We start from the raw sequence: 26,033 nt of genomic DNA, 5'->3' as shown, positions 1-26,033 counted from the left end.
AAGCATTCCTTGCAGATGGTTCAAATGCTTCCCCCAGACTCTAGGTTATGGACTGTTGTTTAAGGGAGAGAAGGACAAAACTGAGACACCAAAGGTTCATGACTCAGGTATTAAGGGTGAGATACAGACAACCTTACTCTGAAATGAGAATCTGTTATTATTTTACACATTTAACCGGAATGTCTCTTCTGGGCAAGACAATCTACACTTAGTACTATATGAGTAAGACATACTGCCTACTAAATGCTTTAGAAATTCAAAGGGGAAAGTGATTCTGGTGAGCTAGAATCGTGTGAGCTGGTAGGATGTGAAGAGTGGGTGTGAGGATGTGGGAAGGATATCCATATAATGCACAATCAGAAATAATGAACACGTAAGCTTCACTGTAGCAGAATACAACGTGGTACTGAATCTTAATAGTGAGGTATACTAAATTGCAGAGATCAAGCATTCAGGTACTTGTTCTTTAGTCAATGGAGAGTTAAGTATTTGAGTTGAAACAAATGCACACCCGTTGTTAATGAGCAAAAAAAGGATCATGCATTAATTCATCCATCCACTGAGCCAATCTATTAGATGCATCTCTATGCCACATACTAGCCATTCAATTAACAATGTTTATGGAGCTTTTGCCAAGTGCCAGATGCTATTCCAGACACTGATGGTGGACTTGTGAGCAGGACAAAGAGTCTACTTTCCTGGAATACATTTTAGTGGGTGAGGCACATCCACAATAAATAGGAAAAAAAAATAGAAGTATACAGGGAAAGGAAAGGGAGCTATAACCAGGGACTATAGTACATGTGTGGGGCAGGGAATGGGGGCAGCATTTCAGATAGGATGGTCAGGGAAAGGCCATCAAGACACAGAAGGCTGAAAGGGTCAGGATGGGACAGGAGAAAGAGCAAGTGCCAAAGGCCCTGGCATGTGGGCAGGCTTAGTATTATGTAGAGAAAGCTGGTGAGCTTAGGGGGCAGTGGATGAGGGGGGAAGTGTGAGTTAAGGTGATGGAGACACACAGGAAGGGTGTGACACAGTTAAGTCCATGCTGGTTATGTTAAGAAACAGCAAGTTTATTCATGTGCAACAGAAATGACTCAATCAGATTTAAGTTTTAAAGATGGCTCTGGTTGCTGAGTGGACAGGAGACTCTAAGGAGACAAGAGTAGAAGCGGGGACATTGCTTTGGGAGAAATGCTGGGGAGCAAGGGTTACTCATGGGGCTAACAGCCAAAAGCACAGACAATGACATCATCATTCATATAAATGTGACATAACTATGGTGATAACAATTATGAATAGCTAGGAGACCCAAAAGAGTTAGGATCTGATCAGACCTGGAGTGTACAGCAAGGTACCATGAGGAAGAGATGACTGAAGTGTGATCTATAGGAGGCCAAGGTTAATGAGGTCTGGGGGTAAAGACCACTCTCCACAAGACAGGGTAGGCAAAACATATGCAAAGGCACCATGGTAGGAGGGAGGAAAACCTGATTCTGAAAGAGTCGGCTTACAAGAGCAATGAGAAACCAAAGAAGGACAAATGGTCAATGGCTCATGCCTTCTTTTTACACATTACCTGGCCCTTTTCAGAAAGTGTGCTGACCCCTTGCATAGGAGGTGGTCTATGGGGTGAGGTAGGTATGGAAAGAATGTACAACTATGTTTTCTCCTGATTTGAAATGAGATAGAATAAAACCAAGTGAACAGCATCTAGGATGTCCTCAGTTCTAAAATTCTGGAGCAGAAACAACAGTGATCCCGGCTTCTTGCCATCTTAGGAGCCAACAGAACACAGCATCCAAGGAGACAGGAAACCTTGCAGCACTTATGAACTCTGGGGCCAGCCTGCCTGGACTGGAATCCTGGCTTTGTGACCTTGAGCAAGTTAACCTTTCTGTGCCTTCTGGTCTTCACCTATGAAATGGCAAACTTTATAGGAGCTACTTCCACTCACAGGGGTATGATGAGAAATTAACTGGGTTAGTATTTGAAATGCACTTAGAATAGCACCTGACCCAGCATGAGTAGCAGGTAAGATATAACAAAGCAAAGGTCACACACAGTACACACACAGTATGTGACACACAGAATATCTCACATTACAGCAACTGAAAAATAGTTCAAAATAATACGTGTTAGGGATGCCTGGGTGGCTCAGTGGTTGAGTGCCTGCTTTAGGCTCAGGGAGTGATCCTGGAGTCCCAGGATCAAGTCCCACATTGGGTTCCCTACATATAGGCTGCTTCTCCCTCGACCTGTGTTTCTACCTCTCTCTGTGTGTCTCTCATATATAAATAAATAAGTAAATAAATAAATAAATAAATAAATTTAAAACAACAACAACAAAACAAAATAATACATGTTAAATGAATGAATAATAGGACTAAATACCACTGGGACAGTCTTCCAGAACACTCTGAGTTGGTGTATTCTATGACAGTTACATAGTTTGATTTCTTCTTTATTAGAAAGCATAAAAGGGGGCACCCCGGTGGCTCAGCAGTTTAGCGCTGCCTTCAGCCCAGGGCCTGATCCTGGAGACCCAGGATCAAGTCTCAGGCTCTCTGCATGGAGCCTGCTTCTCCCTCTGCCTGTGTCTCTGTCTCTCTGCCTATGTCTCTGTCTCTTTCTCTCTGTGTCTCTCATGAATAAATAAATAAAATCTTAAAAAAAAAACATAAAAAGGTCAGATGTTAGGTAATCCTAGAAAAGATTTTAAGAGAATACTTAATCTTTAATGTAAAAAAAACCTCCTGTTATAGACTGTATTTTTGGAATTCTTGTACCACCTGGCACAATGATATTAATAGAATACCACTACTGAATCCAGTATTAAATTCACGTATATATTGGCTCCTAAGGTCTTTGCCAATACTAAGAATAAAACCAACCGCATTCACTAAAAGGTGCCAGGCAGGAAAGAAAATTGAAGCAAGATTACAAAAAGGGTGGTTTAGTGTAAAATCAACTTCTCTTCAGCCTAGGCTATAACCTCTGCCCTGTTTGATTTAGTGAATTTTTAAAGTATGAGGCTGAAATCAGCAGAGATAAGAGACGCAATCCAAGCATTGGTGTAAACTAGTAGCACCTGGGTAGAATGTGTGACAAACAATTTGTCTTTTCTCCGCTATCCTACTACATACTCCTAAGAATATTCCAGCAACAGAGCAAAGCAATCTAAGTAATACCCCTAAGACATGAGGCAAATCAAAGGCTGGAGAAGAGCTCATAGAAAATTGCCATAGCTTCTTCGGCATGCTGGTGTCAGGATATAAAAAAGGCTGTTCCAAATCCTAAGTGTTAAGGATGTAAGATGCTGGGGCTGGTACTGAATAGAATCTGGTAGAAAAATGAGGCATGCAGGCCATTTCTGGGGCTCAGGGAAAATCTGATGATGGACTCAATATCTGATAACATTAAAAAATCATTGCTAATTTTGTGGGTGAGATGGTATCACTTGAGCTCTGCAGAAAAATGTTCTTAGATTTGAGAGATGTAGAAGTAGTATATTTGCTGCTCGAATTTTAAATCATAAAAAAGTCTGCTGAAAGGGGAAAAATGATATTCTGGCAAGACTTAAGAAATATTAAGTTTAGCATATAATTATACTAAAAAGCTAAATTGCTTTTTTAAAGACTATCTTGGAGGCATGAAAAGCCATATATAATCAAAAGCACACTTTTTTCCTGACAGCTTTATGAACCAACGAGGATGAGGGAGAAGCACCTCAGGTGATAAAAAGTTTCAGGGTCATTTAAAACTCTTGATAAGTGAAACCCAGCCTTGGTTAATCAGATGCTATGCCAGTAAACTTGGAGCACATTCCTCATACCTAAAGACTTGGCTGTTGCTAAGTACGGGTGATCTGCATACGTTTGGGGTGAAGAGCTGGAGTTATATGCTCTTTAGCCATTTTAACATATTTGAGTGTGAACCAGGTTCCAAAAGGGTCTGTTCCACACTTGGAGATTATCTCTGGTAATGAAACAGACACAATTTCCTGCCTTCTTGGCACTTTTAGTCTGTTAGGGGAGAGAGGTGACAATGTAAGGACCACGGCAGAGATGTTATAGCATGTCGCAGGTGACAAGTACTATGGGGAAATATGAAAGCAGGAAGGCTGGATAAAGTATGTGGAACTGATATTTAGGAGGCCTGATATATTATTTTTTTTAAGTATCTGTAGTTGCTATCTGGAAATCTGTAGAGTCAAAATAACAAATGCTAACACTGCGTGCCCAATGTAACAAATGGAGAAGGTACAGGGCAGTAAAAGGAATGTGGAAGCATTACTTTTTAGGTTAAGTCACTGATAACAGCTGTTTTGAAAATGCCCTTTTTCCTAAGGAAAAATTACCCTGCAGTACACTGCAGTTCACTCCTCGTTCTGGTTCTCTGGGACTGACAGAGCAGGGAACAGTGGGAATTAAAGGCACGTTTTTGGAAGCCACCTACCAGCTATGGTGTGACCATGACCAATGACTTATCCTGCTGTGAATTAAGCTTCTGTATCTTTATTTACTTATTAAAAAAATATTTTATTTATTTATTCATGGGAGAGACACAGAGAGAGGCAGAGACATAGGTAGAGGGAGAAGCAGGTTCCCTGCAGGGAGCCTGATTCAGAACTCGATCCATGGACCCCAGGATCACGACCTGAGCCAAAAGCAGATGCTCCACCACTGAGCCACCCAGGTGCTCCAGTTTCTGTATCTTTAAAATGGGATGATAACATTACCGACCCCAGGAGATGCCGTGAGCAGTTAATGTATGCCAAGCACTGAGAAGCACACTACAAATGCTAAAGGTCATACCTAACTGCTGTGATTAGACTATGGCTTAAATTTATGCATGACAAATATAGGGTTTTTCCCCCTTTTAATGTTATAAAGTTTTGAAAATGGTGTAAATAAAAGTTATCATTTGTTCTTCTTATGTAATATTTTCCTTGGGGTTTATTGTTTTAGGGGGGAAAAAAAAACCTACAGGGAGTGTCTGCAGGAAGCACAAGCAGCTCAGTGTAGTCAGGGGAAAGGAGCGGGTGGTGGGAAGGGAGGAGAATGCAGACCCACTACAAAGGACCACATCTGAAAAGGCTACGGAGCTTGGCCTCATTCTACTAGTGATGCAGAGCCTGGCAGAGGAACTCGAACAAAGGAGCTGCAAAATGAGTTGTATTTCAGTAAGCAGGAGCTGGCGAGCAGAGAGGTGGGGGGAGTCCCAGGCGGGTGTGGGGGAAGGCTTTCCAGAAGCCTGACCAAGGAGGACGAGGGGGGGTGGTGACAGCTTACCGAGGGTGAGGGGGATACGGCAGAAAGAACGGGACAGGGCAGAAAGGAGATGCACAGGGCCAGCCTGTACCATGATGCAAGATGGTGTTGTAGAGGCCTCCAGCCTCCAGCTAGAAATAAATGACTAGAAATTTGGGCCAAAAATATATAGACCTGGTAGGCATGGTTTTTCTATCTCCATTAGGTAAACAGCAATGCCCACTTTTGTTGTTGTTTCCTTAACACTCAGAGCTATCGTTTCTCTTCGACGTGGATGGAACTGGAGGGTATTATGCTGAGTGAAATAACTCAATAAGAGAAGGACAAACATTATATGGTCTCATTCATTTGGGGAATATAAAAAATAGTGAAAGAGAATAAAGGGGAAAGGAGAAAAAATGAGTGGGAAATATCAGAAAGGGAGACAGAACACGAGAGACTCCTAACTCTGGGAAACGAACTAGGGGTGGTGGAAGGGGAGGTGAGCGGGGGGGTGGGGGTGACTGGGTGACGGGCACTGAGGGGGGCACTTGATGGGATGAGCACTGGGTGTTATTCTATATGTTGGCAAATTGAACACAAATAAAAAATAAATTTATATAAAAAAAAGAGCTATCGTTTCTGAGACCACAGGTAATGCACCAGAACAGCCACTCATTTTCTGCGCTGCTCACATGTCCTGCTCGGATATCCTATGTAACTAGAAACGGCAGCTCGCCTTCTGAGGTCTAATTACGCTGTTCTTTCCTGCTTCTCTTCTTTCCCCACAAGAATAACTCAAGCTGCTTTCCAATTCAGTGATCTACGTGAAATGTTCCCCAAGGAGATGTTTTCTGTATCGTTTAAAGAGCCTAATCGGGAACAGCCTACTACATTGAAAACAAGACCATTCGAAGAGTCATTCATTCATTCATTCATTCATTCAACAAATGCTAGTGGATATCAACTATGCACCAGGCATTCTATCAGAGCTGAGGCTCTAGAAGAGAAAAGGATATGATCTCTGCCTTCAGGGAGCCTACATTCTATTAGGGGAGAGAAAGACAGCCAACAGATACAATACTAACAGGTATAGTTCACGTCAGGATGAAGTACACAGGCTGCCAAGATCGGGAGGAGGGTGTTTGCAAAGCGGTTAGGGGAATTCATCTTGAGAACATGATAGTGAAGATGAGGCTATAAAGATTTAAAAAGACACCCAGAAAACTGGGGAAACCACTGTGGGGAGATTCAGCAATTGTCGGGTGGGGCAAGCCTGCTATGTTTTGGATGATACAGGGCAATGGGAAAAGAAAGAGGTACAAAGTGACCTTGGAGAGATGCAGAGAAGCTGGGTCAGATACATATATATATGGTGGAAAGACAATGGGAGCAGAAATCAGCGGAATACTGCAGTAACTGCAGCAAGAAATAACGGTACTAGGATTATACTAGAAAAAACGGAGACAAGTGCATGAATCCAGAATGGGCAGGATTTGTGGCAAAGGTGACACGAGTCCAGGTTCTTTAGCTGTAATTTCTAAGAGAGTGCATATTGAGAGAACCAAGGTGGAGATGGGGGTGGAAATTAAGAACTCTCTCTTGGACACAGTAGGAGACTAATGCATCTATCTAGCCTTAGTTCTTCAATCTTGCCATATAGATCCTTAGCTTCCCACCTGCAGGACTAAGCCTAGCTAGCCAGGGCTAACTACATATAACTAGTATTATAACGTCAAGGGTGTAGATTACAGCAACCAAGAAAGGGCCAGTAAAGGAAAAACTATAATAATCCAAGAGAGAGAAGCAGAGTTGAGAATTTAAAAGCAAAGCAAAACAAAACAACAGTGATGTCAGGATAGCTACAATGAAGCAAACAAAACAAAAAAAAAATCTAAAGCCTGGTGCAAAGAATATATAGGAAAGACAGACTGGAAACGAAGACAAACCAGTTATAAAAGAAAAAGGGCTTCTGAGAAAAAGTGAAGATAATTCGTTCTAAGGGCTTATTAACATTAAGGTGCTTTATACAGAAATTTCTATCCTATGGCTATTTAGGTTCCTGAGCCCAGAAGCATCTGGGTCTGCCTGCACTGATACTTTGATTAGGCAGATAAAGAGGTTTTGAGGAAACAAACTATGTTATTCATCTGTCAACTAATACCAATGACAGAGCAAGAGCATATTCAGCCCTACTAACAGGTCACAGTCAAAGGCTACGGATGTAGTAAATACCGTTCCAAACAAAGATGCGACATATAGAGTCAATTTACCAGTGTGCATGCTGGGAAAGAACATTCTCCAAATGGGAAGAGATGAGAAAGGCCACCTCGTTATGAAAGTTCTGTGCATGTAAGTGCTGCTGTGCTAATAGTGAGTTGGACATGATGCTAGACTACATAGAGACATGCAATGAAGTGTGGTCTCAGCATCCTGCTCTCTGTGACTGGTGCTACTATCATCAAATCACTTTTTTAAAAAAAAGATTTTATTTACTTATTTATTTATTTGACAGAGAGAGCACAAGCAGAGGGAATAGCAGGGGGAGGGAGGGAGAGAAGCAGGTTCCCTCCAAGCAGGGAGGGATCATGACCTGAGCTGAAGGCAGATGCTTAACTAGCAACCCAGGCACCCCTCATTAAATTACTTTAAATGCAATGTTGCCGTTCTGTGACTTCCTTGTAAACATTTGTGTAAAACCTAAGTGCTTCATTACCATGTCGACATGTGTAGGACTTTTCGGCTCCAATTTTCCAATATCAGACACTATAAAATTCTCTCCTGAGAACCACTTGAGGCTAACCTATTACTACTCAAGGGATGTATAAACATTAAAGGGGAACAAATGAATGGTATGTTCCAAGAGGTAAAAGATTAAAACGCTGATATAGCTTCCCTTCGTTATTAGTAAAGTTTAAGATGTCATCATTCTTTTAGAACTACTTCTGAATACAATTTACGTATAACACTGAAGGTCTTCAGATACACAGAAGTTGAGAATAAAATGACTTTACTGCTATTTGAGTGCTTACTGAATTTCTATTTAAAATGTCCAAAAGAACCTAAACCAATTCCACATGATTTTTTTTAATATTTTACTTATTTATTCATGAGAGGCATAAGAGAGAGAGGCAGAGAGACAGGCAGAGGGAGAAGCAGGGTCCCTCAGGGAGTCCAATGCGGGACTCAATGATCCCAGGACTTCGGGATCATGACCTGAGCCGATGGCAGATGCTCAACCACTGAGCCACCCAGGTGCCCCTCCACATGAAGTTCTACAGCCATTTTCTAATCGTAGGGGAAAAAATATCACATTTCCTAAAGTTTTGCTTCCCTAAAATAAAAAGGACGCCTACATATGTATTTAATTTCATAAAACCGTAATATGATTGTTTGCTACCAAAACCTATTTTAATAATTTTCAACTCCATCAAGTATGGAAAGTGCTGAAGTCATTATCTATTAGTATTGGTTATAATTATTACAAGACCCACAATACTTTTTAAAGACCCAATTAAGAAGGAACATGTTACAACAGCCATGATTACCAAAACCAGAGGTGGGAGATGAGTCATTATACCCTAAGGAGAGCTTTTCTAGTTGACTTTGGGAGGGCAGGCTGACTTAGGAACCAGCAGCCCCACCCTGGCCTGCCTTCCCTCCCTTATGATTCCACTCAATGCACCACAAACAAGCCCACCGAACATTTTAGTTTTAACTCTGTTCTAAAAGCAAGTACCAGGATAACAGGTGATAGCAATTTCCCCCATGTTAGATGTAAAGAAACCAGCTCAAGAAAATTTTACTAGGTTCAAAGCATACTTTAAAACCTTTGAAGACACTTCTGAAGCAAAAATCATCTTAAGGAGCAACTCTGTTCTTTCCCAGAACTCTTTGGGTGTGTCTATTACATTGGAGTTCTGTTTCCCCACCATGTCTTTTTATGCAGATTAGCCCTACCATCATTTAATGACTATAAATGTAATAGTGTCCTCTCCATCATGACGCCAATCTCTTTTCCAGTCTGATAGCTAGCCTTATGTTAACATTTTTAGTACCCAACAACATTAAGCTCCTAACTCTTGGTATTGGAGCAGCTGACGAAAGAGGTAGCAAATTACTGCATGTTTCAATGACACAGCTATGGCTTTCCATACCCGGCTGGCAACAGGTTGCTGAGCAGAAAACTTAGGAAGACCAAGTTTAAACAACAGTACAATGGTTTCATATGAAAAGTAAAATTTCAATTACAGGACAAAAGGACAATACAAGAGCAAATCATTTATATAGCCTAATTACCATTGTTCTCAATAAGATGTTCTCCTATAACTATATTTTCAAGTAACTTCAAACACTATACTGTACTTTTTAAATATCTTTGGACAGATTTTCCCAGAATTAGGCATTATACCTTACTAAAATAATTTAGTCAATACACAAGCACTGTAGCCTATTATATGCTCAATATTCAGTTCTCTTTGGAGTGATTCATAGGGCAAAATGTGTTTAGAAGACAGGACATAAATTATAACAATAAACATCCATCTGCTGTGTCTTCAAATGTGTAAAGATAACATGATCAGATAGATGGTCTGTGTGCCCTTTACTTTTTTTTTTAAATTGATGATAAATGAATAGAGATGAATAAAACAGAGCTGAAAGAACCACTATTTCTAGGATTATTTAAAAACATAGAAATATCCATAGTTTGTACTTCAGATAGCTTCAAAAAGTTTATGAAGATGCATGCTTTTAAACAGATACTGGTTTACATATGCAATTAAGAATTTAGGTAGAGATGTCAGGGTCAATAAAATATTAATATGTTATGAAAGGAAATAAATTTCCTACAGGAATCTTATTAAATAAAGATAAACATAACATCTGATGCAAGTAAAATCATACCCATTTAAAGCTGCTTACATATGATCAGTGACACAGTTTTACAAAAGGCAAAAATATGCTTATATTTACATATGTGTGGGGGACAGGTAGAGGGGGTTAAGTAAATAATGTCATCAATACCAAAGGTCTGTTTGATGTGCTCATACTGTTTTGCTCAATAGCAAATAAATAACAATTTATTCATATAAATAAATATGTATATAAAATCTATATATGCAAAATAATGTACAAATGGTAGATAAAATATTACCAATAACTTGAATACAAAATCCTTAGTTTGAGCTACTGTATTTATCTGATAGTGATAAACCAGTTTCTTTAAAAATGTTGTACATTCTAGAACTTTAACTAATTAATAAGATTACTGTTCTCATGTCTCACTCCTTACAGGAAAATTTGCTACAGATTAAGTGAGGAAACAATTTCGTTGGAAAGGATATTATTCCTTTAGAACTATTTAAAAGCAAATGAAGCATCAATAGATCATGTAGACAGGAGGGAGACAGACAGACACACACTTCAGGTGACCACCAGCTTCAGCCAAGTGGAATAATCCACCCCCCAACTTTACATGTAAGCACAGAAAGTGCTACTTCCTAAATATGGAGGGTGAATAAGGAAGCTATAGTTCTTTCTTCCTTGGGAAAGATTTTGTTTACTCTTTACTCTTGATCTCTCCTGAAAGGAAACAAGTTTTGAGTAACTCAATTATTTTCTGTAAGAATGGCTTCCTTCTAAAACAAATCCAAAAAAATAAAAAATAAAAAAAATAAAAAAAATCCAGGCTTCTTAAAATTTTGCTGAGTCTTTTTGTGGTTAAGTTCTTGGTACCAATTTAGGTTTAGATGAGGAGACAATGACATCATATATTACAGCTTGATTTCCCATTTTAGGGCTCTTGGAGGCCAATTTATTATTACTAACTTCCAAATAATGTTCTGGTATACAAGAGGATTTAATGAAAAGAAACCTCTTTGGGCATAATGTGCTAATGTAGATCCTCAGGCCACGGAAAAACAACAACAAAAGTGAGTACCATACTTTTAAGGGCTACCTTTACATGGAAAAATAGTGAATCCCACCTAAACTTGGGGTTTTACAATGAGAATAACAATATCCAGAAGAAATCTTGGGGATACCACTGCCAGAAACCTGTTAACATCATGAGGCTCTCTACTTTCTTCCTCTTTTGCTATTTTGTAATTCAGGAAATTTTTGAACAGTTCAATGAAAAGACATTAGGAGGATTAAAAAATATCTGCCCTTCCTCAATGGTGTAAAATCCTTGGCAGTGAAAATTCCAACCCTCTAAGTAACTACTACAAAATAAATGGTTCCCTGGTACTTTTCGCTCAGCCATATCCAGTTACTGGGGCAGCTTTGCACCATTAGGTCCCAGCGAGCACAGTGATCACTGCCAGATGTGACTCTGATGGCAGCAACCCAACACTTACTTCAAAGGCATCTCACATCTCCTTTTCCAGCCATCACCTGTTTGGAAATCAGAACAAACCCCACTGGTTTGGCCACACAACTGAACTCTGGTTAAAACTATTAAAGTGTTTTTGTTTTTCTTCTTGATATACATGAGATCCAAGCTTATTAAGTACAGAAATACAGCATTTTTAATAAGACCTCCAAGCAGGTGGCCAGTTGCCTCAAGAGAAAATGCAAGCTCCTGCCACTCTCCTATTCATCATTTTCAAATTAGTTCCCTTATTTTGGTGCAAGACACAGTGATACAGTTAGAGCCTCAAACAGCACTGGAAGCTGCAACCAGCACGGTGACAGTTATGTCTTAAAGCCACAAACTGTTTCATCAAATCCATTCTTCTTGACTCAACCACTGGCAACGATTTAAGGCTGTAATTTATCATTTCTATGATTCACTTTGTGACTCTCCTCCAAAGTTTCCCCTCTTTGAGCATTTAATACCACTTTCTCAAAATGCAAAGCAGAAAAGCAGCTGAAAGATTACATATTCAAAGACTTTTAACTCCAAAGATCCAAGTAAGATTTAGTCAAATAAAGCCTCTCTCATTCTTTCTCAAAACCAACCTTAAAGATAGAGAAAAGTACTGACCTGCTAATAGATGTGCATTTTCAGGTGGCGCCACTAAAGCTTCCACATCCCAAGCTAACAATGTGTGCATAACATACTACAAGATTCAATGAGAAGTTCTTAAAAGTCACCAATAATCTATGGGTGATGGGCACTTCCTCCATACTACCATCTGCTGATTATTTTCTGAGAAAAGTTCTTGGAGCACAGAGACCAGCTAAATTAGCCTTCAACTATACCTAGTACTGTGCCACCACAAATAAAGTCTGAACAGATGCTTTTTTATGCATTTATGCAATAATGACCAAGAGCAAGATTTCCCTCCTTATGTTGGGTATCTGCTGCTATCTTTGTTCAAGTTTCTGGGAAATGACCAGAAATGGGCAGCACCCAGCATTATTAGCATCTTCCATCTTTCTGGAAGAGGAAAGTCATAAATCCATTATGGATTTAAAATATATAACTGTGCTCGTGTTAGGGTATAAAAAAATGCTCTCAACAGTGTGGGCTATGTTGGTACATTTTATTGTGCCATGAGTTCTTAAAGGGAAGACAGATGAAGACACAGTACAATCATATTCCTTGGCTTTATGCTGGAGCTCCATCAACAGTTTCAAATGAAGCCATGGACATGGCTATCCTCAAATTAGAGTAAGCTTAGCATTCCCATCTTTTATATTTTGACATGTTACCTTGGGTTGGAGTTTAGTGGATTATCATTTCCCCTCCATAAACAGTGTTACCATGATGGACTTACTGCAATATTAGCTCCACCTCTAGCCTACTTGATTCTAATGACAACCAACTCACCTAAAAATAACAGCCACATGAAGATGGCCTAGCTATTGATCAAGTGGAGATATAATTTTTATGTATATTTGTCTACATTCATGAACCCATTCTCTACAAAAAAGATGTTATCTTTGTGAAACATTCTACATAGAATATTGAGTAAGAGGTAAGAGGTCTTTCTTTCCTTTTTTTTTTTTAAGATTTTTTTTTTATTTATTCATGATAGAAAGAGAAAGAGAGAGAGAGAGAGAGAGAGAGAGAGAGAGAGCCAGAGACATAGGCAGAGGGAGAAGCAGGCTCCATGCAGGGAGCCTGATGTGGGACTCTATACCGGGACTCCAGAATCATGCCCTGGGCCAAAGGCAGGCGCTAAACTGCTGAGCCACCCAGGGATCCCCCTATTTCTTTCCTTTTTAAGAGGATTAAATTGATCAGACCTCTACTAATGCAGAAGTAGGATCTATATATAATTCCTCAGTCCCTCTATTAAAGGCAAGAACTTGAAATAGCTCACTCAGTTTTGGTCAAAATGATGTTTTTAAGTGGAAAAAGTGAGACTTCTGCAGTTTCTGGTCTTTTTCTAGGCATGTGTCACAAATACATTTTCCTTCCTACTTCCCATCTGCATTAAACTAATCTAAAGCTTTAGATTCTAACTAAGGCTTCTAACTAGGCCAGATTAAACTGTTGTTTATGGAATCAACATATATGATATTATCAGTCAAAATCAAGGATTTTTTTACTTCCCTCAAATATATATGAATTGTTCTGTCAAAATTATTTATTGGTTTGAAATTTTTTATGATCTGAAACATGACTGAAGCTGAATGAATTAATCACTTTCTAAATTAGGATTTAAATGTGCTCTTTAGGTGGAATGGAAGAAATGTAGTTGAATGAGAAACATACAGGCTATTAATTTTATTTCATTAATGTAGAATTAATGGAGTAAGAATCTGCTAAAGGGTTCTGGTGAAGTTTATATTTGAAATACCTATATTATTTGCCTGGCATAGACAAAAAATATCAAAATCTCCAACTATAGATAAATCAGCACATATCTATTCTGAACTTTGGAAAAGCCCTACTCTCTAACTCATTAAATCATTCAACAAATAACTATAGACACTAAAGGGCTGTGAACATTAAAAGGGTGAACATTTGCAAGGTATTCAGAATGATGGTTTGCACATAGCAAGACTACATAAGATCTACTATGGCTATTTCTAATCATACACAGATGAAGGTATAAGAAGTCACTAAAACCTAGTCCATACCCTCATGAACTCAGTTTAGAAGACCCTGAAAGCCTGCCAGTATGAGGCAGGGGCCATGTTATTAATAACAACAATAAAAATCCAGTGCTGGGGAATATGCAACGATAAAATAAATTCATTTGCTGTTGATACCTTACTGTAAATAGTATTAAACGTTATTGAGATACCTTTTAAGTACTGTCAAAACATTCTTATCTTTTAATCCAATAATCCAAATTTTGGAAATACACCTTCAAGCCATTATTATATAATATGGGAAGAAATCTAGGCCCATTAAGAACTCAAAAGTATGGCTTTTGTAACATAAAAAAAAAAAAAATTTGTCTGATCGGGTGCCTGAGTGGCTCAGTCAGTTAAATTTCTGACTCTTGATTTCAGTTCAGGTCATGATCTCAGGGTCGTGAGACTGAGTCCTAACGACAGCTCCACGCTCAGTGGGGGAGTCTGCTTAGGATTCTCTCTCTTCCTCTCCCTTTGCTCCTGCCTCGCTCATGTTCTTTCCTTCAAATAAAAAAAAAAAAAAGTCTGACAATGGTCACATGGATGTGCCAACTTTGAAGGAATAGATATAAAGATTATAAATATTTTCTGAATATTAAAATATTTACAAATAAAAATTTGATATTTTAGCCACAACTAAATAAAAACATATCCATAGGAACAAAACCAAACAGGAACACAAAATTTACAATGAGGGCAAATTACAGGCGATTTTCCATAACTCAAAACCTTTAGAAAAAGTATGATACATGTAATGGAAAAATATTTTCAGTGAAGATAGTCTCCCATACCTCTAAATATATTGAGAATTTCCAAACATGATCATTTTGCCCTAGAAAATATGCTGATTATTTATTGTAGTCAAAATGGGGAGTAGTAATCCTAAGAAAGGGAAAAATATTTGACATAGTGATTAGAATTAATGAAGTAAATGGGTACAAATAAGAAGCCTCAATCATCTATCATATTTGAGTGCATTTTGATGATGGTCTTTTAAGCTATGGATGCAGACATTTGGAAGGTTTGTTTTCATCTCAAACATTTCCATCTGTACAAAAGCTGCACTCAAGAGGCATTCTCCTGGGGTGTTTGCTTTTCTGTCCACAAGAGATCAGGGTTTTTTTGTTTTTGTTTTTGTTTTTGTTTTTTTTTTTTTTGAGATCAGGGGTTTTAAAGTATGATTTTCCAAGCTTTCCAGTACTGAAGAAACCTCTAAGCCAGTTACTCAACCTTGTTTTCTATTGACATTTCTCTGAGGTGGGGCTGTGTGTTGTGGGAGGCTTGCAGTATCCCTGATCCCTAATCACCAAATGCCAGGGGCACCTCGCCTCACCCCCAGTTGTAGCAACTAAAAATGTCTGTGGATAATTCCAAAGGTCCCTTGGGCAGCAAAATCACCCCCAGTTGAGAACCACTGTTCTAAAATGATGTTTATTCATTTTTAAAATCACACAGTGCTTGCCAACAGCTAATGGACTGAGCAGATCTCACGACTATAACTTGTACTTCCCAAAATTTTTGCCTACTGTTCTTTCTTTCTTTTTTTTTTTAGTAACAAGCTCCAATTTGACACCAAAGAACAAAAAAATGCTTGCTTGCTTGGTTCAAATAGGAAAGCTAGTCTAAGAATGGACTTTTATTCAAAAGTTCAAGTAGAGATGGATCTTACCTTCATTTAGAATCCCAAATTCATTTCATTTTATTCTATTTTATTTCATTTTTTTGAAGCAATGAGAAGATAGTCAAGAAGTAACTACACTAATGGTGCTAAGCAGTTGTTGCAAATATTCTGAGGTCCCAGCATTTTTTTTCCTTAGTATTTCAAGCTTAAAAATATTTAGAGACTTCTGATGCAATTTCAGTTAATTATTGCATATCTAGAATGTTATTTCTTCTTAAGTTTTTGCTTTGAAGCCCCATTAGTTTAACCCTGAGTTTAGCAACTATTTCTGTATATGTATTTTGACATGAATGCCAATTCAATTTACTCAAATACTTGGTGAGCCCCTAGTTTGCAAAAACTAGGCCAAATGTTTAATGTGTAAAGTCACATAGGTCTCCTAACAAATGTAAATCCCTGGTTAAGTACAATAGGCTATTAACACTCAGGTAACCAGCAGGGTCCACTAGACATAATTTTACCTTCTGAATTTCATTTTGAGCAATGGTTGCTTGTAAGGGTCAATATTTCTGACTTTTTTTTTCCATTTTTAGAGAGATTTTATTTTTAAAAATAAATTAAAAATTTAATAATTTTGTTATTAATTTACTTATTCATTCGAATAAATCACTCTTTATCTTGTAATTATATTTATCAGTCCACTGCAACCTTTATACACCTAAATTTTTTTGCAGCATTTTCCTATTTTTAATATACCAACAATTATTTCACCACTATGCATGAACTATTTCCAATCATGCTGAATTAGACCAAATAATATGAAAATGAAAGGATGAGGGGATTGCCCACAAAAATGAGGCGACAGAGAAATCACAAGTTTATTCCTGTGTTACCCAAATATTACATCACCTCTCCAGAAGGTATAAAGAAGTCAGGAGACTTCCATTGAACACAACCAAAATTCACAAATGTTCATTTTCTACATAAGCAAATCGGAGGAAAGTGACAGGAGGTACTTCACAAATATTAAATATATCAGACTATGAATGACATTGATCACAGAAGCAAGATCTCAGACCATAAGTCTTCAGATGACAATATCCAAGATGGATTTTCTCAGGCCCAACAATTGAAAGTGAGCACTGTCAGAGTTCTAAGAACAAAAAGGAAAGCGTTCTCATCTATGTAGTCATTAACAGAAAGATGGCACCATTCACTGTATTTGCTAAGGAGACGTGTGACAGTATTTTCTCCTCTTTTGTATGCTTGCACAGAAGATTCTATCATGTTTAGGCCAAAAAAACTTTTGGGTACAGTTGGGAAGTAGACAAATATCAAAGATGGGAGTGCCAACAAAGGTGATCAGAAGTAAAGAACTAATGTAGAAATGAAAAGGAAATAAAAAGGATTGATGATTCTAACAGGTGTTCATAAATCCAGACTTAAGAAATATTTTGTAATTATGGACAGAAAGTAGCTCTTCACTCTTCAACAAAATTATGAATTCTCCAAATCTTAAAAGTATTGATTTTTTTACAGTTATCAAGTGAAAATGCAAGAAAAAAACCCAAGAAGTACAACAGGCTGTAACCTAATAGAGATGTTATTTTAAAACTGCAGTCAGTATTTATAAGATGAATATATTTCAGGTTAATACACAGCAGGTGATGGATTAGCAGCTAGTTGCATTCAAAGAATACTGCCCACTTCAGAAATCTCTACCTTCAAAATCAAGAAAATATGGAAAAAAATCTGGGTTTATTATATTTAAATTTTAATTCAAATTAAGATTTACTATATTAACTCTTATTAAAATTTCTAAATGAAGTTATTTTTCACTCTCCCTTTTGTCTTACTTTTGTAAAATAATTTAAAATACAGGAAATTATACTAATATAAAGGGTCCTCAGTACCCAGATAAGTCAGTGCTGCTGGGCTGGCTGTTTTCATTTTTTTGAGAGAGAGGAGAGGGATGGCAGAGGGAGAGAGAATCTTAAGCAGGCTCCATGCTCAACAGGACAGAGCCTGATAGGAGGCTCGATTTCATGACCCTAAGATCATGACCTGAGCCAAAAACAAGAGTTAGATGTGTAACCAACTGTGACACTCAGGAGACCCTGGGCTGGCTTTTTTTAAAAATGGATTTTATTGTAAAGGAATCTCTACACCCAGCATGGGGCTTGAACCCAGATCAAGAGCTGCCTGGGCTGGCTCTTATGATAAAGTGCAGGGCAAGGCAGTCAGAAGCAATTCAGCTGACTGGGCTCACTGGGCATCATAAGGTATGGTGTTCCCAGGTGTGCACATGTACGCACACACATACACACACACACAGCTGTGCCAAAGAAAACTCTCCTGAGCTACAAAATACAGCTCAAAGATGGGCATGGTGAGATGCAGTCAAAAGTAGTCAGTCAACCAGATCTGTTTTAAGTGGCTTTTTTTCCTAATTAAAAAAAAAAAGTATATATATAAATATATATATTATCTCATTATCTAAGAATATATATTACATTACCTCTCATTACAGTCTCACCAATTTTGCAACCCTGAAAGCAAGAAACTATGTCATTTGAGATTCTTTTTTGGGGGGTAAGAATATAAGAGCTTACTTCCGAGAGGAAATGTGCTATTATAAAAGAAAGAGAGGGTCTTCCCTTATGTTACTTGCTGTACAAATTAAACAAGCCCTGTGGATGATATGGTTTTTCGGTCAGATTCTACAGTTCCAGATGGGAGCAAACTGGCTCTCCAGATCTGCACTGCCAAGGCCAGGCTGCGTGCATACATTAGTCTCCAAATGAATTTTCCCATAGAAAAATCCTTACCCATGATGACTGGAATAGGTGCACTATTACCATAAACAAGTTACATTACTGAACCCTTAAATAGGTATTTTGAGGTGGTCTGAGAACTTAATCACTGTAACCCTGGAGAAATAAATACTGAGCTATTTACAAAAGACTCTGGGAACAGTAACAAACTTGTCTGCATTCAATCATTTGAAACACTTACTTCTTTTCCAATACAGTCACAAAACAGCTCATCCCACAAAGAATGCTTTCCTAAATGCTGCATTACCAATTGGAACACACTCGCCTTCTACCAAAACAAATCTCATTAACTACCAACAAACAGAGTATATTAAACTGTGGATCAAATTTTGTTTCTGGGGAAGATGACAGTGATACTTCATTTTTTCCTCTTCAAGAACTGTCATAGAGTGTCCCCCAAGGATGTTTTAAGTAAGATGTGTTAAATTTCTGTTCTGATTCTGCATTTCCAGTGTCATAGGAGGCCTACCTCCTGGAACTAGGAAGTGCCAGCTGGCAGGAGCCCAGTATGTATGCAGGTCAGTGATATAACACCTCTTACTTGGCCTACTTGCTTTGCCAGATGAGAGGGTATCTCCATACCTGGAGAGTAACCAAAAAAACAGACTGAAAAATAAAGTGATATAAGGGATTTGATATTTTAATTATATTAAGCTCAAAAAAAATTCTTTTAAATTTTAAAAACATGGGACAGTTAAAAAGAAATAAAAAATTAAGAATTCAACCTGAAAATACATCACTAGCTTATCTATATAAACCACTGTCTTAATGGAAAACAAAGGGTGATTAGAAATTTGAAGTATCTGGAGCTGCAATGTCCTGTTCAGTAACCACTAACCAGGTGTAAGCACCTGGAATGCAGCAAATCAGAATGAGACGGAGTGTAAGCATAAAATACATGCTAGATTAAAGACTTTGTGTGAAAGAAACAAAAAATATAACCTCATTAGTAACCTTTTCATTCTGTTTACATGTTGAAGTGATAGTATTTTGAATATACTGGATTAAAGAAAATGTTATTAAAATTGATTCCCCAGCATCTGCTTGCTGTACAAGTACATATTAAAAGTATGTACAAGTACATTTTAAAAGTGACTCTTAGGAAGTATAAACCGGGTTATCTGGCTGGCTCAATCAGTGGAGCATGTGACTCTTGATCTCAGGGTTGTGAGTTCGAAGGCCCACAATGAGTCACAGAGATTATAAATAAATAAACTTAAAAAAAAAGTATAAACGTGCACTATGTAGCTCACGTTATATTTCTACAGGACACATCTGCACTAAAACACAAGGCGATTCTATAACATCTATTCTTGGACTATGAAGTCCTTTCCAAAAGCTATGAAATTTTTTTTAAATAAATAATTGAATTTGGCTGATATTTCTTGAAGACTAGTGTGCCAGATATTTTTGGTGTCTAAATTATAGTTTAGACTCTGTCAGATAAAAAAGAGAAATGGCTACAATTAATTAGGAGAAAAGCCAGTATCAGTAAAATAATACAAAGCAAGAATGGGAGAATGAAGCAGAGTATTTCAAGGGATAATCAGAGAAGACTTGTAAAGGAGGTGTCTTTTTAAGTGAATGTTAAAAAATATATAGGCTTTTGGGCACCTGGGTGGCTCAATGGTTGAGTGTCTGCCTTTGACTCAGGTTGTGATCCCAGGGTCCTGGGATTCAGTCCTGTATCAGGATCCCTGCAGGGAGTCTGCTTCTCCCTCTGCCTGTCTCTTTCTATACCTCCCATGAATAAATAAATAAATACACACACACACACACACACACACACACACACACACATATGATCTTCCAGGTCATGCTAAGAGGTAGCACTTCAGAATTGACAAATATTTTTATGGCATATTAACACTATCTGATGAAAAAGGAAATGCTTTTTCAGTAGGGCAGAAAGGTGGGAACAACAGCCCAAAGAAAAGGCCATGTGTTTGGGGGTGTCCGTAGATAAGGTGAGGCCCATGCATAATGCTGAAATGCAGGCTGGGGCCAAGTAATAAGTTCTGGATGGTCTGTAAGGGAATTTGAACTGGGCTATAGGCTATAGGAACCATCAAATATTTCCTATCAAGGATCAACAGGATCAGAAATGCAAAATAGGAATGTTCCCAAGGTGTGGAGAATTATCTGGGAAGAGAATAAAGAGATTCGTGGGTCAGGTAGTATGAACACCAAGTAATGAGAAGTCAAGGTATGATGAGCCCTGTAAAAAAAAAGTACAAGGGTAACAGGTGCCAGAGAGACACTGATGTGGTAAGGAGTAATCAGAGGAGTTAGTTTAGTAGCAGGTAAAGGATCATCCATACTCAGGCAGTGGCCAGCCATTCAGGAAAGAGCTGTAGGTAAAGGTGAAGGAGCCAACGTCTGGCAGCCGAGCATTAACAGAATGGATCTGTGAATAGTGTATAAGCATTGGAAGAGATGCTCCACATCACATCATCAGGGAAATGCAAATTAAAACAATGAGATACCACTACGTACCTACTAGAATGGCCCAAATCCAGAACACTGATGACTCCAAATGCTGCTGAGAAAGTGGAGCAACAGCAAGTGTCACTCATTGCTGGTGGGCATGCAAAATAGGACGACTGTGGAAGAGAGCGTGCCAGTTTGCCCATAAAACTAAACATCTGGGGCACTTGGATGGCTCAGTCAATTGAGCATCTGATTCTCGACTTTGGCTCAGGTCGTGATCTCCGGGTCCTGAGATTGAGCCACGCATCAGACTCTGCGCTGGGCATGGAGACTGCTTAAGATGCTCTCTCCCTTTGCCTTTGCCCCTCCCCCCTCATATGCTTGCTCTCTCTCAAAAGACAAAACAAAACAAAAAAATCCTTAAAAACAACAACCACAACATAACAAAACAAACAAACAAAAAACCTCAATATACTCTTACCATATGATCCAGCAACTGGGCTCCTTGGTATTTAACCAAAGGAGCAAAAAAGTTAGGTTCACTCAAAAGCCTGCACATGGATGTCTACAGCAGCTTTATTCAGTGCCCAAACTTGGAAGCAATCAAGCTGTCCTTCAGTAGGTGAACTGATAAACAAACTGTATACATCCAGACAAGGGAATATTATTGAGTGCTAAACAGAAACAAGCTATAAAGCCGTGAAAAGACATGAAGGAACCTTAAATGCATGTTACTAAGTGAAAGAACCGCATCTGAAAAAGCCTACATACTGTCTGATTCCAACTACGTGACATTCTGGAAAAGGTAAAACTACGAAGACAATAAAAAGATCAGTGGTTGCCAGGGTTGAAAGGCTGAGAGGGATGTGGGGGTGGAGTACAAAGGATTTTTAGTGAAAATACTCTGTATGGTACCATAATGATAGCTACATGTCATTACACATTTGTCCTAACCCACAGAATCAACACACCAAGAGCGAGCCGAGCCCTATGTATAAAGTAAGGATTTGGGATGTACCACTCTGGTGGGAGCTGTGGATGTTGGGAGAGGGTAAGGATGGATGAGAGGGGAAGGGCAATGGGAGCTCTCTATGCCTCCTGCTCAGTTTCACTGTAAACCTAAGAATACTTAAAAAAAAAAAAAAATCTTGATTAAATTTTAAAAATCCAAGAAAGGGAGTGGAGGTAATCAAGTAGTATTCAGATAGAACATAATTATAAGAGGGAAAATGAAAAACAAAGAAATGGAAGAAAGTACAGAGAGATGTTGAGAGAGAGAAAATTTATTAGTTTACTTGATGAAGATGTAGGAGAACCTACCAACTCCCAGGTACCATGATGTAGGAATTCATGATAAAGGGCTGTGAAGGGGTCCTCTGTGGAGCATAGAGAGTGATGCTGTGAACCAAAAGGAATGAAGGTGGCTTGGATCAGCAGCTATGTGGAAGGTGATAAGTCATCAAATAGTGATAATTAGGCACATCTCCTAACACTAAGATCCGAGCTGATATTACAGCATGAATGAGAAATGGAATTAACTAGTAATTAATTACATGACATGGTATATCAACCTTACAAAACTGAGAAGCAGTTAAAGAGAGAAATTTCTTTTTTCCGTAATATGAAAGACTGCCAAAAATATGGTGAGAAAATGTGAAGGGTTATCAACAAGTCTAGGATATTCAAATGAATATGTAAAAGTGATTATCTATTGGATCCTTCCAAGTTATAAAAGACCTTTCCTCCCAACCAAAAAAGAAAAGAAAAGGAAAAAGAAGAGAAGAAATGAAAAGAAAAAAGAAAAAGAGGACGGTGGGGGTGCCTGGGGGGCTCAGTGAGTTGAGTGTCTGACTATTGGTTTCAGCTCAGGTCATGACCTCAGGGTCCAGGGATCCAGCCCCATACTGGGCTCCACACTGAGAGGGGAGTCTCTCCATCCCCTTCTGCCCCTCCTTCCACTTGTGCGCATGACTGAGTATGTGCATGCTCTCTCAAATAAAGAAATAAATCTTTTTAAAAATATTTTTTAATTTTTTATTTATTTATGATAGTCACAGAGAGAGAGAGAGAGAGAGAGGCAGAGACATAGGAAGAGGGAGAAGCAGGCTCCATGCACCGGGAGCCCAATGTGGGATTCAATCCCGGGTCTCCAGGATCACGTTCTGGGCCAAAGGCAGGTGCCAAACTGCTGCGCCCCCCAGGGATCCCAATAAATCTTTTTTTAAAAAGTAGGTTTTATAAGACATTAAGAAATGTATTAGCTGAGAAAGAAAAGGGGGCCTGGCAAAAGCCTGTCACTCTCAGGATACAACAAAAATATCTATTCTTAATTATAAAAGTTCCTTCTACACGAATGGTCACAAATGGTGGATTACCAACCTTAATACAGGGTTATAGGTGCACAGCTAATTCTAATTTTAACAGCGGTCATGGAACTCTCTTGGTTTACTCGCCACTATTTGGGTTGTTTCTTAAACACAGAGTCAATTCAGTGATGGGAAATGAGCAAGTATCAGACTATGACAAAAGAAAAACTTCAAATTCCCTTTCTAATACTGGATGCACTGGCATAAGGTATTAAGAACCCCGATGACAAGAATTTTTCAAGGATTCATTCTGAAGCTTTCAAATCTAGAAATAACTAAGGAAAAGATATGCAAAAACTATCATAAAAGCAGTAAGAACTAGGCAATTCCAACTTTTAGGCAAAGCAGCAATTAAACCAATGGACATTTCTACACCTGGCTCATGGAACAGGTAGGGGACCAGCCATAGCCCAGAACTCAATCAAACAATCCTGGGGGAAAAAAGCTCAGATGCTTTCCCAGTTGCAAAACCTGTTCTCCCTGATGTTTCCTGACCTCGGAGAAGTTTATTCACTGAACTATCAACTTGTATGGAAAGAAATATTGTGAAGCATACAGCTGATTGTCCCCTTATTTCTTTCTCTTCTTCTATTTTTTTTTTTAAGTTTTATTTATTTATTCATGAGAGACACAGAGAGAGAGAGGCAGAGACATAGAGAGAATAGCAGGCTCCCTGCGGGGAGCCTGATGTGCAACTCAATCCCAGGATCCCGGGATGATGACCTGAGCCAAAGGCAGATACTCAACCACTGAGCCACCCAGGCCATCCTTTTTTCTCTTGTTCTTTGTAATTTACTTGTTTGTTTAGCTTTATGTCCCGCTACCCTGAACACAATTTTTCTAAATCTAGCAAAAAGGGAAGACAAAGGAGCTTAACTCACAAAAAAAGTTATGGTAAAATTGGATAACAGCCACCAAAAAGAAGCCTGAGTGGCTTAGTCAGTCAAACATTTGACTCTTGGTTTTGGCTCAGGTCATGATCTCAGGGTTGTGAGGTTGAGGCCTGAGGTGGGCTCCGCACTCAGTGAGAAATCTGCTGGCGATTCCCTCTCCTTCTCTGCCCTTTCCCCTCATCTCTCTTTCTCTGAAATAAATCTTAAAAAAAAAAAAATTGAGTTCCTCAGTGTATAGACACATATATTTGTAAAATGCAGTTGTATCTCTGTAAAATTATTTTAAAGAATTCTACATAATACATTATAAATATATTCCTACCTGATTCTGTAAGTCAGAAAACTTGATATTAATAACTCTTAGTCTTAATTCATACTTAATGTTCTTTTGGAACATCTGTGACACCAGGGAATATCTGAGGGAATCCTGAAGGAAAGTGGGATCATTGCCACTGGGGAACAACAGAACATGAAACTGAAGATGGAACCAGATGGTCTTTCTAATCCCCAAATTCTAGTTTTATAATTTTATGAACTGAATATAGATGTTTGCTTTTAATAAAAAATAAGAATCCAGAAGTTATGGGATTAAGATCCCAAAGAAAAAGAGATGAAAATATAATTCTTAACCATCGTGAAACCAGGGACAGTGAAAGAATTTTAAGCAAACACTTCTGAATGCCTCTGACTTCATTCACTAAGGAAGAGATGATTAAAGATCAAAAAACCCACAAAGATAAACAAAAAAAGCCCAAAGCAACCCTTCTTAACAAAACTTCAGATTTCGCTAATGACTGATGAGATAATCCTAAAATCTTGTCTAAAAAACATTTCTAAGTTGTAGACCAAAAGAGAAGGCCAGTCAACTTACTTAGATTTCAATTCTCCATAGAAATACATCTTATACAATCAGTGGAATTTTGATGCCAACTTTGGAGATACAAATAAAATAGTTAAAATTAACTCAGTGATGGCTATTTAGTTAGATTAAAAATTAAACCATTGGCCACAACCATAACAGGAGTTCATGTTAGGATTTTTTTTTTTCTCATAACAGCAAACATTGACAAGGGTGGGCAGATATGCCTTGAAATGAGAAATGCAAAGATATGTGTATAGAAGAAACAAAAGTGTGTGCTAGATGTTCTAGTGACTATGAGAGAACAAAGGCCACCTTACCTCCCATCTGCATAGTCTGTATCTGCTCCACCCCACCAGACATCTGAGTCATCCTCCTCTGCGTCTGCTGAGTCAATATTGTCACTTTCTTCGGCCAGCGGGCAACATACAAATTCCACCCCTCGGAACTTGTCAATTTCACAGGGCAGCAACATGCCGTAGTTGTGCAAGTTGGTACTCTTCTCACTACAGGTCTACAGAAGGGAAGGAGAAAAAAAATAGTGAGGGTGGCAGAGTAGATTTGCTTCATTGTAAGAAAATCCCAAATATCATATTCAACACAGAGACCCAGTATATCAAGAACCAGTCTAACAATGGAAAGGGCCATTTGCTGTTTTGAGAAGATTTACAAATTTCTTTAGCACAGACTACTTCAGTACTCTTATTTTGTAACTTATTTAATAAGGATATGTTGTTATACT

The 26,033-nt window shown here is 38.4% G+C and overlaps 1 protein-coding gene across 4 annotated transcripts in view; it reads right to left on the bottom strand.

The window, feature by feature from the left end:
- The window catches only part of LOC121479288 (amyloid beta precursor protein), a 270,747-nt gene that overhangs the window by 133,241 nt on the left and 111,473 nt on the right, over nt 1-26,033 (bottom strand). For all 4 annotated transcript variants that reach the window (XM_041734781.1, XM_041734782.1, XM_041734783.1 and 1 more), the window contains exon 5: nt 25,612-25,805. In XM_041734781.1, the coding sequence (XP_041590715.1) occupies nt 25,612-25,805 (194 nt within the window). The remainder of the gene's footprint in view (nt 1-25,611; nt 25,806-26,033) is intronic.

This window comes from Vulpes lagopus, chromosome 20 (genome assembly GCF_018345385.1).
Source record: "Vulpes lagopus strain Blue_001 chromosome 20, ASM1834538v1, whole genome shotgun sequence".
Taxonomy (NCBI): Eukaryota; Metazoa; Chordata; class Mammalia; order Carnivora; family Canidae; genus Vulpes; species Vulpes lagopus.
This window is presented reverse-complemented; position numbering and strand designations above follow the sequence as displayed.